This window comes from Prionailurus viverrinus, chromosome A1, assembly GCF_022837055.1.
Source record: "Prionailurus viverrinus isolate Anna chromosome A1, UM_Priviv_1.0, whole genome shotgun sequence".
NCBI classification, from domain to species: domain Eukaryota; kingdom Metazoa; phylum Chordata; class Mammalia; order Carnivora; family Felidae; genus Prionailurus; species Prionailurus viverrinus.
This window is the reverse complement of record NC_062561.1, coordinates 22,775,751-22,794,376: the sequence shown is the minus strand read 5'-3', so window position 1 is coordinate 22,794,376 and position 18,626 is coordinate 22,775,751. Positions and strand designations below refer to the sequence as shown.

At 38.0% G+C, this 18,626-nt stretch overlaps 1 protein-coding gene across 9 annotated transcripts in view; it reads right to left on the bottom strand.

The window, feature by feature from the left end:
* Positions 1-18,626, bottom strand: part of RCBTB2 (RCC1 and BTB domain containing protein 2) — a 49,755-nt gene that overhangs the window by 19,645 nt on the left and 11,484 nt on the right. For 4 of the 9 annotated variants that reach the window (XM_047854929.1, XM_047854976.1, XM_047854961.1 and 1 more), the window contains 5 exons: positions 8,593-8,691; positions 6,206-6,301; positions 5,799-5,863; positions 639-794; positions 296-446 (listed from right to left, as the gene is read on the bottom strand). In XM_047854929.1, the coding sequence (XP_047710885.1) occupies positions 296-446; positions 639-794; positions 5,799-5,840 (349 nt within the window). In that variant the 5' untranslated portion in view covers positions 5,841-5,863; positions 6,206-6,301; positions 8,593-8,691. The remainder of the gene's footprint in view (positions 1-295; positions 447-638; positions 795-5,798; positions 5,864-6,205; positions 6,302-8,592; positions 8,692-18,626) is intronic. The other 5 variants (XM_047854940.1, XM_047854967.1, XM_047854987.1 and 2 more) reach the window with 3 other exon arrangements.

Below are 18,626 nucleotides of genomic sequence, written 5' to 3'. Positions count from 1 at the left end.
GCAAAATAATTAAACTTATGAAGTGTAAACAAAAGGGGTTTACTGGGCTTATAGCACTGTCATTCTCACATCGAAAGTGCCAATAACTGCTAGATTCCATCTGCTCCATTATCTTACTCTGATACTCAGACATGTTCATATTTCACATTGTCCAAAGCACAGTCAAGTTCACAAGACAGAGCCGGAAACTCCTACCCAATCAAGAAGTATGTTCTTGATTTAACGGGTGGTCCCAAATCTTGTTTCTCAACAAATAAGGCAATGGCTAAACCTCTACGCTGTGATCCTAGGTTACCTGTTGTGGCAAGGACAATATGGGGGCCACTCCCATAGCTGAGGCAGGCTATTTTTTTGCCACTTAAAGAATCCAGTCTCCGAGGTTCAATGGTGCTCTGGACGTCACCTAATCCCAAACAGCCACAGCAGTTTGTGCCAAGCACAAAAATCTGTGGGAAAACGACTGTTAGTTCAAGCACCTCTATTTCTGACAAACCTGTAATTACTGCTTCATTGTATAACATTATGTAACAAGTAAGAATGTACTCTCATGCTTTCTTCTTAACCTTAATTCCTCAGTTTCTGCCCCACTCCGTCGAATCTATTACGGTAAGAGGCTGAATTTTTTCTTCAAAATTTACCTCATCATTTACTGTAGTATATAAAACTTCATTGCCAGCACTGCCAAAGACACAGGCCTGACGAATTAACTGCAGTTCTTCCTCAGAACAAAGGGAGAAAATTGGCCACTTTCCCACATCTAACATCTTCAAAGATGACAGAGTAGCCTGTACTGGCTGAAAAGGAAAAAAAAATACATATATATATATATATATATATATACACATTAAGACTATTAATTAAAAAATACTTCTTTTTTTCCTTCCCCTTTTAATTCTGTAGAAGAGTCAGCACCAGTTCAGGCAGGGACGGCTCTCTTTTTGAGAGACCCTTTATAGCTACAGGAAATGCCTCTACAAACCCACTGCTTCAGTCCTGCTCTCACAGCCACCAAGAGACAGAGATTCCAGGTGGGATCAGACCTCACCTACTAATTTTCCTCAAGGCCACAGGAATCGTCCTGACTGACTTCTGGGAGGCCGAATGGCTAGCAAGTATTTTCAGCGTTGGCTAGGTCTTAAATGTAGCTCTGGAAACTAGGCTGGTTGTAAAGGCAGGAAAAACAGAGAGACAGCACTGCTATTTCATCAGATGCCTAAGTCTTAACAAAAAGTGTCCTTGGAAAAGAACAATGCTGAAGGTGACCAAGGAAACGACCCAGAAGGGCCGGTTCATGGGTCCATTCTGACCACCAGTTGAGCAGTTAGCGGCTTCTCTCATCCCCCCCACTCAGGTTTGGAGATAGGAAGACACACCCACAAAGTGTGCATTCATTTGCTAGGGCTGCCATAACAAAGTACCACAGACCGAGTGGCTTACACAAAAGAAATTTATTTTCTCACAGTTCTGGAGGCTAGAAGTTCAAAATCAAAGTGTCTACTAGTTTAGTTCCTCCTGAGGACTGCAAGGGAAGGATGTAGGTCTCTGTCTTGGGCTTGTAGATGGCCATCTTCTCCCTGTATCTTTACATCATCTTCCCTCTATACATGTCTGCCTCTGGGCCCAAATTTCCCCTCACCAGTCAGACTGGATTAGGGCTTACCATAATGACCTCATCGTAAGTAAACCAAATGCATCGCAATGACCCCATTTCCAAATAAGGTCACCTTCTGAGGTACTGGAGACTCTTAGTGCATGCCAGACTGGGTGGCTTATAAAAAACAAAAGTTTACTTTTCACAGTTCTGCCGGTTGGAAATCTAAGATCAAGGCACCAAAGTGCTCATGTTCTGATGACGGCCCCCTTCCTGCTTCATAGCCATTGCCTTCTCCCTGTTTCTTCACAGGATGAAAGGGTTAGGGATCTCTCTGAAGCACCTTTTATAAAGCACCAATCCCATTCATGAGGGTTCCACTACCTTTTGTTCCTTCCTCTATCTTTTGTTCTCTTCAGCCCCTTCGGATTGGATGATGCTCACCCACACCAGGGAGGGCAAACCATTTACTGAGCTCAACAATTCAAACGCTATTCTCTTCTGTGAGGTAACACCCTCAGAGACACACGCAGGAGCAATGTTTAATCTGGGCACCAGTGGCCCACTCAAGCTAACACACAAAATTCAGCATCACACCATGTGAAGACACACAGTGAAGAAGCCCATGTGAACCATGGAGGCAGAGACTGAAGCAATCCAGCTACAGGTCCAGGAACACCAAAGATTGCCAGGAGCCACCAGAAGCTGGGAAGAAGTAAGGAAGGCTTCTTCCCTAGAGCCTTCAGAAAGCATGGCCCTGCTGATGCCTTAACTGCAGACTTGTAGTCTCCAGAGCTATAAAAGAATAAATTTCTATTGCTTCAAGCCACCCAGTTTGTGGTACTTTTTAAAGGCAGCCCTAACAAACTAATACAGAGGGTAAGCAGCTTATAACAGCTCACAGCACCATCCTGAGTTAATGGCAGCACCTGACCAAGATGAGCTCCCCTGATGCCAAATCCAGCCACTTTCCCTCACGATGTCATTCAAGTTCTAAGACCCTGTCTGGAGAAGGATGTCTTCTACTCCCTTTTGGGCAGCACCCAAGGCCACTACAGAGCTAAGGACAGAATCTTGTTAGGTTAGCTTTTATTCTAAGCTTCTACATAAATTATCCACCTCCATATCTCATGAAGGAATCTTATTTTCTATGGGGTCTTCATTTTATTTTTTTTTTCCTATTTAAGTCTATAAATTTAAAAAAGAACAACATTTGGAACGTGACCTCAAATATTTATAGATGAACTAATGTGTGAGTTAAAAGAATTCTTATATATTATTTCTAACCTTCATAATTGTAGGGCATAGATATTGCTATCCTCATTTTAAATGCAAGGAAACTGAGGCACAGAAGCACTAAGTAACCCTCCAAGATCACTTGCTTCTAAAGATTGCTTTCCACACACCACATGTTGGAGAGAAAACAGTTCACATAAAGTTATACTACTGGTAGACCTACTGCTTGCAATCACAGGGCACTGGCTGGTCTCATAAACTCCTTGCTGAACAGGGCAGTAATCCACACTGTGGGTTACCTTCCATAAACAGGGCAGATGGCAATATACGATGAGAAAATAAGCACTGCTACCTCATTTTCTCCTTTCAAGCAGATTTTTGGATTGCAACTTGCCCTGCTACAAAAATCAAGTGGTCTCTTAGATGCCTAGAATCAGGTTATAAATCCAACAAGCTCCTAAACACTTGTCTACAAAGCATGGCCCACCTGTATAAAACCTCTAGTACCCACCCCCCACCCCCCCCATGACTCTACTAACCACTGGGCCTCATGTGTGTGTGTGTGTGTTGGGGGGGGGGGTGATGTCACCTGCAGTCATACATTTGTTAAAGGATGACACAGGTCAACAAAACATCAGGTCTGACAGTATCATTGAACATGTATTGAGTGCAAGGATCTAAAGATATAAAAACGAAACATCATCACTCCCTTCAAGGAGCTCAAGATAGAAAACAAATATTTACAATATAACCTGGGTACAAAGGAGGTGTGAATACCTCTAGTACCCACCCCCCACCCCCCCATGACTCTACTAACCACTGGGCCTCATGTGTGTGTGTGTTGGGGGGGGGGGGTGATGTCACCTGCAGTCATACATTTGTTAAAGGATGACACAGGTCAACAAAACATCAGGTCTGACAGTATCATTGAACATGTATAGGGTGCAAGGATCTAAAGAAATAAAAATGAAACATCATCACTCCCTTCAAGGAGCTCACGATAGAAAACAAATATTTACAATATAACCTGGGTACAAAGGAGGTATGAATACATTGCTTTCAAATATCTTTCAGACTAGCTCCTGGAAGTTAGTCATCAAAAATTCATTTTTCTAAGTCTTTTGGGGGAGTTATTTCATGGGGGAACTGATGACTTACTTTACGAAATGCATACATTTACACTTTTTGAGGTAAACATTTAGTATCAGTCTCAAGGCACTGTAACATCTTTGTTCACAGAAGAAAAATACATTTTTCTCTCCAACACACTCAAGAGTATATACAGCTGTATACACTGTATGTATTATAAACATGTACACGTATCATATGTATATATACACTTTGTGTATATAATAAGAGTGTAGGTAGCATAGGGTTCACATATAGCGCACCTTGTAGGACCTGCAGCCACCCTGCATGACAGCAGCCATCTCTACAAAAGGCACCCAACCACCTCTGTGCCCACCTGCTAAATAAGGGACTGGCTGAGCAAGAGCCAAGGCAGACAACAGACAAATCTGAATGGGGCAAAAACATTGCCAGGAAATGAGAGCTTAGCAGTAGACAAGATAAGTCATCTAGATTGTGTCCCTAGAATTCAGTCCTAATTTGGCCCAGGTAATCCTCCTTCCTACATATAACACTATTATAGGTAATAACTATTTCCTGGCCAGATTTCCTTTACTACTTTGCTCACATCCAGCCCCTCACCCCCCTGTCTTTCACTGGCATCTATCTGGGAGACACAAAGTAGTGAAATTTTAACATTAGCTCAAGAAAAATATAATTAAGGAAACTGAGCTCCATAAAATTAGAGACCAAGAAGCATTTTATTATCCTTTTGAGTATGTGCTACTGATATAACTCTGCTTCTCTAACAATATGAAGAACCAAACAGATTATGATACTTCACCTGACTCCAGACGATTACCAAGTTGTCACAATTAAATTTAAAATACTGCATATAGCATTAGAACCAAAATTACCCGTTGGGCATGCCTAACAAAAAAAAGAAAAACCCACCAACACCTTGCCTTTTGAAGACTTCCTGGCAATGTAACACTTTATATGTAATAAAGTCATTTCATTGCTAATTCTGTGAGTCTGTTCTTCTATTTTACAAAATCTGTTGCTCCCAGGAAAAATTAGGAATTTTTCTATTAGCATTTTATAACATTCTCAAGTTCTATACATTACTTTTGTAAGCTACTTTCGTACTTTCCTACAAGGGTTCACAACAAACATGTCCATGGTGATACTATGGTTCAGTTTTAGAAGTTCTGCCATCTTTGCACACTATGCTGGCTTTGTATAATTATTTACATCTTTTATTGTGTTTTGACCATATTTATTTAAAAAGAGCAGAAAACAGGAAAATGAAAGTTAACAGTGGCAGTTAATATTGTTACTAACGAAGAACAGACATGTCAATTTAATAAAATTAACATAAGATGGAAAATGATGTGCATGCTGAAAGGTGTGAAACTTCTAACATCAGTTGGACACTGACTAGACTTAAGCTGGTTGACTGTAATGTTAAGCTGTGGTGGAAAATGAATAAGTTAAAGAATATCTGTGATGAATTAAGATATGTCATCTAAGATTAGGTGTTTTATAGTTTTCTGAAATCTCTGGGAATGGAGCAAACATTGCTCAACTCAGACCCTCTTGCAGGGTGGTATTATCTGTGAAAGCAGGGATGGTCTGTACTCCTCATCCTGCTCAAAAGGCACCATCTTCAGGAACCCTGCCCTACCCCTCAGACAATACCCACAGTTTTCTGCCAGCCCCTTTGGCATTCTCTGTACCCACAGTAATTATGTTTGCATCTGAGTAACTACACTGTGAGCCCCTCAAAGACAAGTACTATCTCACTGATCTTCCTATTGGATGACCAACAGATGATTGGTATAGGTTTCATGCAACAGAAAATACATGCTCCAGAGGCATGTTTTTGTTTGTTTTTTCTAACCTTGCCACTTTCTCCATAGGAAAGGGAAAGCTCTTCTTCCATATGGACTCAGTCCTGTGCAGTCCCTGAGGAAAAAGTATGTGGTAAAATCAGGATCCTGTGTGTGGAATGAAACTAGGCAGGTTAAAATTTTACTTCCAATTAACAGAGAAAATAAGCTAAGCTCAAATATGGTGAAGGGAAGATAAGGGAATTAAGGTGTAGGCATGAGAGTTAACAGCTATAAAAACCAAAAGGTGTTTTAACTGTTCTGAAACTATCTTATGGTCTCTTATGTAATCCTCCTGCTGAGGTCTGGAAAAGTAATCCCAGGATAAATGAAGATTCTTAAATCTATAAGGAAATAAGTAGAAAATTTTCATTTTACAGTTGACCTCCTCTAGATAAGGAAAAATAAAATTTTAGACCTTGGTCAAATTTTCCCTGGGATTGGAAAGTTCCAAATCTGTGAACAGCAGACTTATCAGTTCTCAGCTCCACTGAAGAGTGTATGATTTGCTAAGCTGGAAAAAAAAAAAAAAAAAAAAGAAAGAAAGAAAGAAAAAGGAGGAATGAATGAAAAAAATGAAAGGATGAACCAAATATGGCTTTGTTATCCTAGACTTTAACAAAAAATCTGCAACAACAGCCACTAAGTATGTAGCAACAGCACTCAATGTTCTTGCCTTAATTAACCATCTCCACAATGACTGCTTTCTACCACATAGAAGTAACAGCAGAAGCAGCTCTAACAAAAGATACGCAGTATGTCTAGACTGTGGTTCAATCATTACACAGTTAACTATCCCATCACTAAAAATAAATACAAAGAAATATTCTCCCCTACCCCAAAGCAATAGAATGAAATCGTATTTAATAATGTTGATATTTCTGATTTATTAGTTTGGGTTCTATTTACTCAAACAAATACAATCCACATTTCAAAGGGACTAACATCAGAACATTTTATCTGATATTATTTATAAGCAGTTAGAGCTTTATAATAGAGAATGCTGGTAAAATTTTGTTCTCATCAGCTATAGAAAGGTCTCTTAGAATATAAGGAATAATCATATTCAGAATAATTGTAACTCAAACTATGACAACTGATACAAATCATTGTTTCTAATGTTTGGAAAAGATATGCTTGTTTTTAAAATAATCACTTAGACTTTTCTCACTTATTTATTTATTAAACTTGGTCTAGTTGCCAATATGGGAAGATAATTTCATGTGACAGTTAATCCTACTTGATCTGTGCTTCTCTATTAATTTGCAAGCGTTGTTAAGAGAGGCAACCCTGACTCGTTCATTGCTATAACCACCGCAGGACATGGGTCACAGCAGACCACAATACCATATATTGGTAGAAAGCATCCTTTGAATACAGCTTTTTGTATACAAGAGACTGCCTGCATTGAAGATTCTTTTCGTTTTGTTTCATCCTAACTGCATCATCTACATTTTGCCCCAAGTTTACTAGAACAAAAAACAAAAAGAGGAGAGGGAAAAAAGAAAGAGGAAGAGAAAAAAACTAGAAAAGAAGTCAAAGGCAAGAAAAAAGAGGAAATGAATAAGAGGAGAAAAAGGGACCAAAGAAGAGATGCCTCTCATTGCATTGTAGGCTACCTTGTGCCTAGTAGAAGGGAAATCTTTCCAACACACTACCCAGTAATCCCGGTTTGTCTTTTCCCACCCTACCCCTCACTCTACCATTGTAAGTAACCAATTCCATCGTTTTCTGGTTTATTCTTCCTGCTTTGTTTCCTCCTTACATAAAAAATAGCAATTTTATATACTCTTGGGCAATTTGCATTTTTTTTTAAAACTCAGTTAACAATATATCCCCTGGAAATCATTCCATCAGCTAACAGAGTTTTTGTTTTGTTTTGTTGGTTTGTTTAATCAACTGAGTATCCTAGTTTTTAAAAGAAGAAAATAAATAGCTCTTTTTGGTGTCTTTGATCAATTTCAATTATAGTACCTATTTAAAAATTAGAGTGGTGGAACACAGCCCATTGTGTTTATTTGACACTCAAGTTAAGACATAATTGCATGAGTGGCATATTGAAATTACCACAATCAAAGAAATAACATTTGTAAGATTCAACTAACATTAACCATAAGATTAACATAATTTCATCTTTATTGGTCAGAACATTCTTGAAGCTTTAAAAATGATTCAAGAATAAGTACTATTGTACAGTACTGTGAAAAAAAATTGTTGAATTCTCTAGCATTGTAGAAAGTAGACTGATTTTTTTTCTCACATTATTTCAGTGTGATACAAACAAAATAGAGAAAACTAGCGTCAATTTGCACCACTTAAGGAATATAGTTTATGGAATATATGTGAGTATTATAGTTATCTTATTCTATTTTCTACATGATTTTAGCAGGCTATTATTACTATCAATGTTATAGCAGTATATCAATATATACTTCCTAAAAATCCACAATATACAGAATACCATACCTTTGAATTACAAATAACAGTAGCAACAATAATAATGGTTAAAATAAACAGTAACCCTGTGCCAAGTATTAAGTGCCTTATATTATCTCATTAAACTTTACAATAGCCAAAATGAACAGACACAATCATTGCCTCCATTTTATGGACATGTTTACAAAACTTGACCAACCATCACCAACCAGTCAGGGTTAGAGCCAGTGTTTGAACACAAGATGGATTTCAAAACTTCTCTCTTGGACCCTCTCCTGTATTTCAAGGATATTTTAAGTTTTCCTATGTACGTTCCCATTTTATTTTGTACTGACTGGTTGGGAAAGTTCCCTCCAAATATTTTTGTACCTGATTGTTTTAAGTTTCTGGAGCTCAGTATTCAGTCATCTTTAATCCTGTTCTGTCTAGATCCTTGTAAAGTTGTCTTCTAGGATAAAGTTAATGTGACTGAAAAACATAAATACATAAATTCTATTAGAGAAAAACAGAGAAGGAAAAGAATATACCATCTTGCAACTACAACAAGCTATTATTTATCTGAGAAGTATACAGTATAAAACTGTATTAGCTCTGTTATTAAAAAGTCAGTAGATATGCTCAATTATTAAAAATCAATATTGTAAAATATAACTTTTAGATTTTATACTTTGTAAGTTTTGGGACAATACTTCACCAACTTGAATACTGTAACATACGAAAAAACTCTATACAGTTTAATTTGTAATATGTCAACACAGAAAATGCAAGAGAAGCCATCTAGAATGTGAAAAAAGCAAAACTTTCATACTTTTGGAAGAAGGTATAGAAAACATCTTTGTGACCTTAGGGCAGGGAAAGATTTCTTAAATAAGACACAGAAGCATAAACCACAATGTCTGGTAAAACTTAAAAAAATATAGCATACTAAAAAACAAAATGAACAAAGGAAAACACATGCCACAGAATGAGAGAAGATATTTTCAACATATATAACTGGTGGCTTACAAAGAATTTGTATCCAGAATAAAGAATACCTAAAAATCAGTAACAAAAAAAAAACAATCCAATTTAGAAATGGGCAAAAGACAAGACAACTCACAGAAACAATAAACATATTAAGAGATGCTCAAATTCACTATGGAAATGCACTCACAGTGAGACAGAGCTCACCCATCTGCAAAATTAAAGGGGGATAATACCTAGTGTTGGTGAGGATACATATCAAAAAGCACACTCATACTGCTGTAAGAAAAGCAACTGGTATAATCACTTTAGAGAGTAACTCAACAATATTTAGGCCAGAGCAGTGTCTTTTGATCTTTTTTTTTTTTTTTGATACATGTATGTACCTGAAACAAAAGTTCGACAAAGTAATTCTTACTCTTATTATATGATGTGCTTAAGGACATCCTTTTTTCTATTTTTTCTGTCTTACTCTATTCTACTGTATCCTACTCTATTTTATCCTTTCCTATTTCACTATTTAAAAGAAAATGCTGGTCGGAGGAGCTAAGATGGCTGAACAGCATCGAAGTTTTTTTGTGTCTTGTGTCCATGAAATACAGCCAAACCAACACTAAACCATGCTGCACACCTAGAAAACTGATCTGAGGATTAACACAACAATCTACACAACTGAACCACAGAATTCAGCAGGTACGTGGCACGGAGAGGTGAATTTGGGGAGCAAGAAGCCACAAAAGGTAGGGAACCGCTTTTGGGGGCGGAGAGAGGACGGAGACTGGGGAGAGGGGGAGAATACGGGAAAAGCACCCCTCCCCAAAAGCAGCTGGAGAGAAAATGGAAAAGTGGAAACAGCTGCAGGGACTGAACTAAAAAGGGAGAAAGGAGAAAGGAGAGGGTTTAAATTCCATTAAGACTCTGAACACGGGGAGCGCAGAGTCTGCAACTCTGCAGCTCAATACCTGGGTGTGCTCTGGTGTGAAGGGTGAATCCCCAGGAGTAGAGTGGATTCTGGGGTTCTTCAGGTCACACGGGGAGAGGCGGTTCCCCTGCTGGGAGGACACCTGGTAGAGGCTGTGTGGGTCCCCCAAAGGCAAGGTCCAAGTGGACCCGGGAGAACAACCACATTTGCTGGTGCTGGAACAAGGTCGTTAAGGGTAAAGCCTGGTGCCAGATGTGTGTTGTGATTTTCCATACTCCCTGAAACGCTGCTGCTGCAATATCTTGCGAACTTTTTCTGGGGAGGGCTGGCACCCAGCCATAGTCTCTGGGCATTGGCAGCGGCATGGCCCCACAAATGTTCCTGGGTGCGGCCGGCACCCAGGCATTGCTCGATGAGACCCTCCTGCAGAGGGGCAGAAAGGGTCAAAGCCGCAGTCCCTCAGAAGTAAGGGGTCGGGAAAAACAGCTACGTCTGAGACAAAACTCAGGAGGGAGGTGCCGCCTGGGGCTTGGTCATGGACTGTGTAAAAGTGGGAGTGGATACAAGCCAAAGACAAAGGACTGGTGCACAATTGCTGATCGGGGAGAACAGAGTTCCGATACTAGAGACTGGCTAGCTGGGTGATGCCATTTTTATCACTCCTGCGCGTGCGCAAGCGCACCTACCAGCACTACAACAATCCACCCCAGTAAGGTAAGCAGCACCATCTACTGGAGAACCGAGCCGTTACACTGAGTCCCGCGCAACTGGGCCAACCTTGATCTTCAGGAACACACGTCTCTCCGCCTACTTAGTTTATGGACTATAAAGTGCTTCATAGTTTGACTTCTAGGGGAAAATGAAGTGATTTCAGTCGTATTTCAGTATGTTCACTGGTCCATCTATTCACTTTTCTTTCTTTTTTCTATTTTTTGTTTCTTTTCTTTTTCTTGAACACAGAAAGAGAAAAGCCTCATTTTTATTTTCAATTTTTATTAAAAAGATTTTAATTTTGGGTGCACCTGGGTGGCTCACTCGGTTAAGCATCGGATGTCAGCTCAGGTCATGATCTCATGATTTGTGAGTTAAAGCCCCACATCAGGCTCTGTGCTGACAGCTCAGAGCCTGGAGCCTGCTTCCTCTCTTTCTGCCCCTCCCCTGCTCATGCTCTCTCTCTCTAAAAAATAAATAAATATTAACAAAAATGTAAACAATATTTTATTTTTTTTCTACTATATTTTTTACTTCTGGGTAAATTTTTTCAAATTCTATTTAATTCCCCCAATTCATTTTAGTCACTTCAATGTATTCATTTTTTCAAATTTTCAAACAATTTCCGTTTTTTTGTTCCCCTTTTTTCTCTAATCTATCAATACCCTTTCAACACCCAGACCAAAACACACCTAAGATCTAGCATCATATATTTGATTTTGTGTGTGTGTGTTTAATTTTTTTAATTTTAACACTTTTTTAATTTTAATTTTTTTACCTCATTAATTCCTTTTCTCCCTTCAAAATGATGAAATGAAGGAATTCACCCCAAAGGAAAGAGCACGAAGAAATGACAGCCAAGGATTTAACCAACAGAGATACAAACAAGATGTCTGAACCAGAATTTAGAATCACGATAATACGAACTCTAGCTGGAGTCGAAAATAGATTAGAATCCCTTTCTGCGGAGATAAAAGAAGTAAAAGCTAGTCAGGATGAAATAAAAAATGCTATAACTGAGCTGCAATCTTGGATGGACACCACAGCAGCAAGGATGGATGAGGCAAAACAGGAATGAGCGATATAGAGGACAAATTTATGGAGAATAATGAAGCAGAAAAAAAGAGGGAGATAAGGCAAAAGAGCATGATTTAAGAATTAGAGAAATCAGTAATTCATTAAAAAGGAAAAACATCAGAATCACAGGCGTTCCAGAAGAGAAAGAGAGAGAAATAGGGGTAGAAGGGTTAGGTGAGCAAATCATAGTGAAAATTTTCCTAACCTAGGGAAAGACACAGATATCAAAATTCAGGAAGCACACAGAACTCCCATTAGATTCAACAAAAACTGACCATCAATAAGGCATATCAGAGTCAAATTCACAAAATACTCAAGCAAGGAGAGAATCAGGAAAGCAGCAAGGGGAAAAAAAAAGTCCTTAACCTACAAGGGAAGACAGATCAGGTTTGTAGCAGACCTATCCACAGAAACTTTGCAGGCCAGAAAGGAGTGGCAGGATACATTCATTGTGCTTGACTCAGAAAAATATGCAGCCAAGAATTCTTTATGCAGCAAGGGTGTCATTTAAAATAGTAGGAGATTAAGTTTCCCAAACAAAACTTAAAGGAGTTCATGACCACTAAAACAACCCTGCAAGAGATTTTAAGGGGGACTCTCTGAGGGGAAAAAAGATGATATAAATAAATAAATAATAAACAAACAAATAAATGAATACCAAAAACAACAAAGACTAGAAAGGACCAGAGAACACCACCAGAAACTCCAACTCTACAAGCAACATAATGGCAATACATTCATATCTTCCAGTACTCACTCTAAACATCAATGGACTCAATGCTCCAATCAAAAGACATAGGGTAACAGGATGGATAAGAAAACAAGATCCATCTAAATGCTGTTTACAAGAGACCCACTTTAGACCTAAAGACACCTTTAGACTGAAAGTAAGCATATGGAGAACCATCTATCATGCTAATGGTCAACAAAACAAAGCCAGAGTAGCCATACTTATATCAGAAAATTTAGACTTTAAAATAAAGACTGTATCAAGAGATGAAGAAGGGTGTTTATCATAATCAAGGGGTCTATCCACCAAAAAGACCTAATAATTGTAAACATTTATGCACCAAATGTGGCAGAACCCAAATATATAAATCAATCACAAACATAAAGAAACTCATCGATAGTAATACCATAAAAGTAGGAGACTTCAACACCCCACTCACAGCAATGGACAGATCATCTAATCAAAAAAATCAACAAGGAAACAATGGCTTTGAATGACACACTGGACCAGATGGACTTAACAGATATATTCAGAACATTTCATCCTAAAGCAGCAGAATATACATTCTCCTCCAGTGCACATGGAACGTTCTCCAGAACAGACCACATACTGGGACACAAATCAGCCCTCAACAAGTACAAAAGGATCGAGATCATACTGTGAATATTTTCAAACCACAATGCTATGAAACTCGAAATCAACCACAAGAAAAAATTTGGAAAGGTAACAAATACTTGGAGACTGAAGAACATCCTACTAAAGAATGAATGGGCTAACCAAGCAGTTAAAGATGAAATTAAAAAGTTCATGGAAGCCAATGAAGATGATAACACCACAACCCAAAACCTCTGGCACACAGCAAAGGCAATCATAAGAGGAAAGTATATAGCAATCCAGACCTTCCTAAAAAAGGAAGAGAGATCTCAGATACACAACCTAACCTGAGGCCTTAAAGAGCTGGAAAAAGAACAGCAAATAAAACTCAAAACCAGCAGAAGACAGGAAATAATAAAGATTAGAGCAGAAACTAATGCTATCAAAACCAAAAAACAAAACAAAACAAAACAAAAAAACAGTAGAACAGATCAATGAAATCAGAAGCTGGTTCTTTGAAAGATTAATAAGAAAATTGATAAACCACTAGCCAGTTTGATCAAAAAGAAAAAGGACCCAAATACATAAAATCAAGAATGAAAGAGGAGAAATCACAACCAACACAGCAGAAACAATAATGAGAGAATATTATGAGCAATTATATGCCAATAAAATGGGCAATCTGGAAGAAATGGACCAATTCCTAGAAACATATACACTACCAAAACTGGAACAGGAAGAAATAGAAAATTTGAACAGACCCATAACCAGTAAGGAAATCGAATTAGGAATCAAAAACCTCCCAAAAAAACAAGAGTCCAGGGCCAGATGGCTTTCCAGGGGAATTTTACCAAACATTTAGGGAAGAGTTAACACCTATCCTCTTGAAGCTGTTCCAAAAAATAGAAATGGAAAGAAAACTTCCAAACTCTTTCTATGAAGCCAACATGATCTTATTCCAAAACCAGACAGAGACCCCACTAAAAAGAAGAACTATAGACCAATTTCCCTGATGAACATGGAGGCAAAAATCGTCAACAAGATATTAGCCAACCGGATCCAAAAATACATTAAAAAAATCATTCACCATGACCAAGTGGGATTTATACCTGGGATACAGGGCTGGTTCAATATCTGTAAACCAATCAGTGTGATTCATCACATCAATAAAAGAAAGGACAAGAACCTTGTGATCCTCTCAACAGATGCAGAGAAAGCATTTGACAAATACAACACCTTTCTTGCTAAAAACTTTCAAGAAAATAGAGATAGAAGGAGCATACCTCAAGACCATAAGAGCCATATATGAAAGACCCAACGCTAATATCATCCTCAATGGGGAAAACCTGAGAGCTTTCCGCCTGAGGTCAGGAACAAGACAGGGATGTCCACTCTTGCCACTGTTGTTCAACATAGTATTGGAAGTCTTAGCCTCTGCAATCAGACAACACAAAGAAATAAAAGGCATCCAAATCGGCCAGGAGGAGGTCAAACTTTCACTCTTTGCAGATGACATTATACTCTATGTGGAAAACCCAAAAGATTCCACCAAAAAACTACTAGAACTGATTTATGAGTAGAGCAAAGTTGCATGATATAAAATCAATGCACAGAAATCGGTTGCATTCCTACACCAACAATGAAGCAACAGAAAGAGAAATCAAGAAATCGGTCCCGTTTACAATTTCACCAAAACCCCTAAAATACCTAGCAATAAATCTAACCAAAGAGGTGAAAAATCTATACACTGAAAACTATAGAAAGCTTATGAAAGAAATTGAAGAAGACACAAAAACATGGAAAAAGATTCCATGCTCCTGGATGGGAAGAACAAATATTGTTAAAATGTAGATACTACCCAAAGCAATCTACATATTGAATGTAATCCCTATCAAAATAACAGCAGCATTCTTCACAGAGCTAGAACAAACAATCCTAAAATTTGTATGGAACCAGAGAAGACCCTGAATAGCCAAAGCAATCTTGAAAAAGAAAACCAAAGCAGGAGGCATCACAATCCCGGACTTCAAGCTATACTACAAAGCTGGAATCATCAAGACAGTATGGTACTGACACAAGAACAGACACTCAGATCAATGGAACAGAACAGGGAACCCAGATATGGACCCACAAACATGGCCAACTAATCTTTGACAAAGCAGGAAAGATTATCCAATGGAATAAAGACAGGCTCTTCAGCAAGTGGTGCTGGGAAAACTGGACAGCAACATGCAGAAAAATGAACCTGGACCACTTTCTTATACCATACATAAAAATAAACTCAAAATGGATGAAAGACCTCAATGTAAGACAGGAAGCCATCAAAATCCTCCAGGAGAAAGCAGGCAAAAACCTCTTTGATCTTGGCCACAGCAACTTCTTACTCAACACGTCTCCAGAGGCAAGGGAAATAAACGCAAAAATGAACTACTGGGACCTCATCAAAATAAAAAGCTTCTGCACAGCGAAGGAAACAATCAGCAAAACTAAAAGGCAACTGACAGAATGGGAGAAGATATTTTCAAATGATATATCAGATAAAGGGTTAGGATCCAAAATCTATAAAGAACTTATCAAACTCAACACCCAAAAAAACAAATAATCCAGTGAAGAAATGGGTAAAAGACATGAATAGACCCTTCTCCAAAGAAGACATCCAGATGGCCGACACATGAAAAATTGCTCAACATCACTCATCATCAGGGAAATAAAAATCAAAACCACAATGAGATACCACCTTACACCTGTCAGAATGGCTAACAGTAACAACTCAGGCAACAACAGATGTTGGCGAGGATGGGGAGAAAGAGGATCTCTTTTGCATTGCTGGTGGGAATGCAAGCTGGTGCAGCCACTCTGGAAAACAGTATGGAGGTTCCTCAAAAAATTACAAATAGAACTACCCTACAACCCATCAACTGCACTACTAGGTATTTATCAGGGATACAGGTATGCTGTTTTGAAGGGACACACGCACCCCAATTTTTACAGCAGCACTATCAACAACAGCTAAACTATGGAAAGAGCCCAAATGTCCATCAAGGGATGAATGGATAAAGAAGATGTGGTACATATATTCAATAGATTATTACTCGGCCATCAAAAAGAACAAAATCTTGCCATTTGCAACTACGTGGATGGAACTGGAGGGTATAATGCTAAGCGAAATTAGTCAGAGACAGACAAATATGACTTCACTCATATGAGGACTTTAAGACACAGAACAGATGAACACAAGGGAAGGGAAGCAAAAATAACATAAAAACAGGGAGGAAGACAAAACATATGAGACTCAAATATGGAGAACAAACAGAGGGTTACTGGAGGGGTTGTGGGACGGGGGGATGGGCTAAATGGGCAAGGACCATTACAGAATCTACTCCTGAAATTATTGTTGTACTATATGCTAACTAATTTGGATGCAAATTAAAAAAATAAAATTAAAAAAAAAAAGAAAATGCTGGTCTCAACTCACTAAAATAATTTCATGATCACTAAGAAGTCACACCTTATAGCTTGGACAGTGCTGGCCTAGATAAACTCTATAGCACATTCACAATTGTTTGCAATAGAAGAACACTAGAAATAGCAAACAGAATTGATCAACAGGATTCCTCAACAGAATTATCAACTGTGGCATGTGGATACCATACAGCAATTAAAATTAGACAGAATCAACACAGATAAATCTCCAAAATAATTTTAGCCAAAAACCACTCAGTCACAGAATGATACAGATGGTACACTATTTGATAAATTAATTCATCAAATGTAATAAAGTTTAAAGCATGCAGAAGACAATACTATTTTAATGTGTCATGGATACTAACATATACATGGGTGGACTCTGACGGGAATTTTTTTTAATAGGAAAGTTTTGATAAGGGTAATGCGAAAGATAAAATTTTCCATGTATTTCCTTCAGTGAATTGGTATGATTGGCTTTTCTATCTGAGAAAGCAGTTTTCAAGATATTAAACTTAAATTATATTAATAATCTGAGTATAGGAGAATAGTTACCCAATGTTAAAGAAAACACCATTTTGGAATCAAAATACATCCATTCTAATATTGCCTCTACCATCAACATAAGAATTCAATAAAGTCTTGATAATCACAACTCATAAACCACAATCTCTTTTGCCATCAGAAAAAGAAAATTTTATCAATACCAAAAGAAGATAACAAATAAATAACATGGACAAACTATAGTATCTTAAATGCCATGGAAGAAATTTCAAAATAGACAAAAAGTTTACTATTAGCATATTAGAATGGCAAAAATGTATTTTCTACTTCTGGTCCAAAACTGCTTACAATGATCCAGCAATTACCCTACTATGTATTTACCCAAAGAATACAAAAAATACTGATTCGAGGGGATATAAGCACACCAATGTTTATAGCAGCATTATCAACAATAGCAAAATTATGGAAAGAGCCCAAATGTCCACTGTCTGATGAATGGATAAAGAAGACATGGTGTGTGTATGCATGTATGTATGTGTATGTGTGTATATACATACACATATATATATATATACACACACACACACACACACATATATATATGGAATATTACTCAGCCATCAAAAAGAATGAAATCTTGCCATTTACAATGACGTGGTAGAGTTAGAGTATTAAACTAAGCAAAATAAGTTGGTCAGAGAAAAATACCATATGATTTCACTCATGTGGAATTTAAGAAACAAAACAGATGAATGTGGGCCAGCAGGGGAGGGGGGGGTGGCAAACCAGAAAACAGACTCTTAACTAAAGAGAACAAACTGAGGGTTGCTGGAAGAGAGGATGGCAGTTGAATAGGTAATGGATATTAAGAAGGGCACTAGTGATAAGCACTGGGTGTTGTATGTAAGTGATGAATCACTAAATTCTACACCTGAAAGTAGTATTACACTGTATATTAGCTAACTGCAATTTAGATAAAAACTTGAAAAAAAGTTTTTTTTAAAAATAAAACTGTTGAGGTACCTGGGTGGCGCAGTCAGTTAAGCGTCTGACTCTTGGTTTCAGCTCAGGACATGATCTCACAGTTTGTGGGATTGAACCCTGAGTCAGGCTCATTGACAGCATGGAGCCTGCTTGGGATTCCCTATCCCTCTCTCTCTCTGCTCCTCCCCCAATCATGCACATGCGTGTGCTCTCTTTCAAAATAAACTTAAAAAACAAAATTAAATTAAAATAAAATAATAAAATGAAATGAAGTAAAATAAAATAAATACAATACAATGCAATACAATAAAACTGTTTACCAATTTCCCCCTTTTCTGCACAGGAGGGCAATGTTTCTTATAGACCTCTTATAGACCTCTTCTTCTCTTATAGAGAAGAGGTTGGCATCTGTATTAGGAAGATCTCTTCACAGTGATAGAGTGTCACAGATTA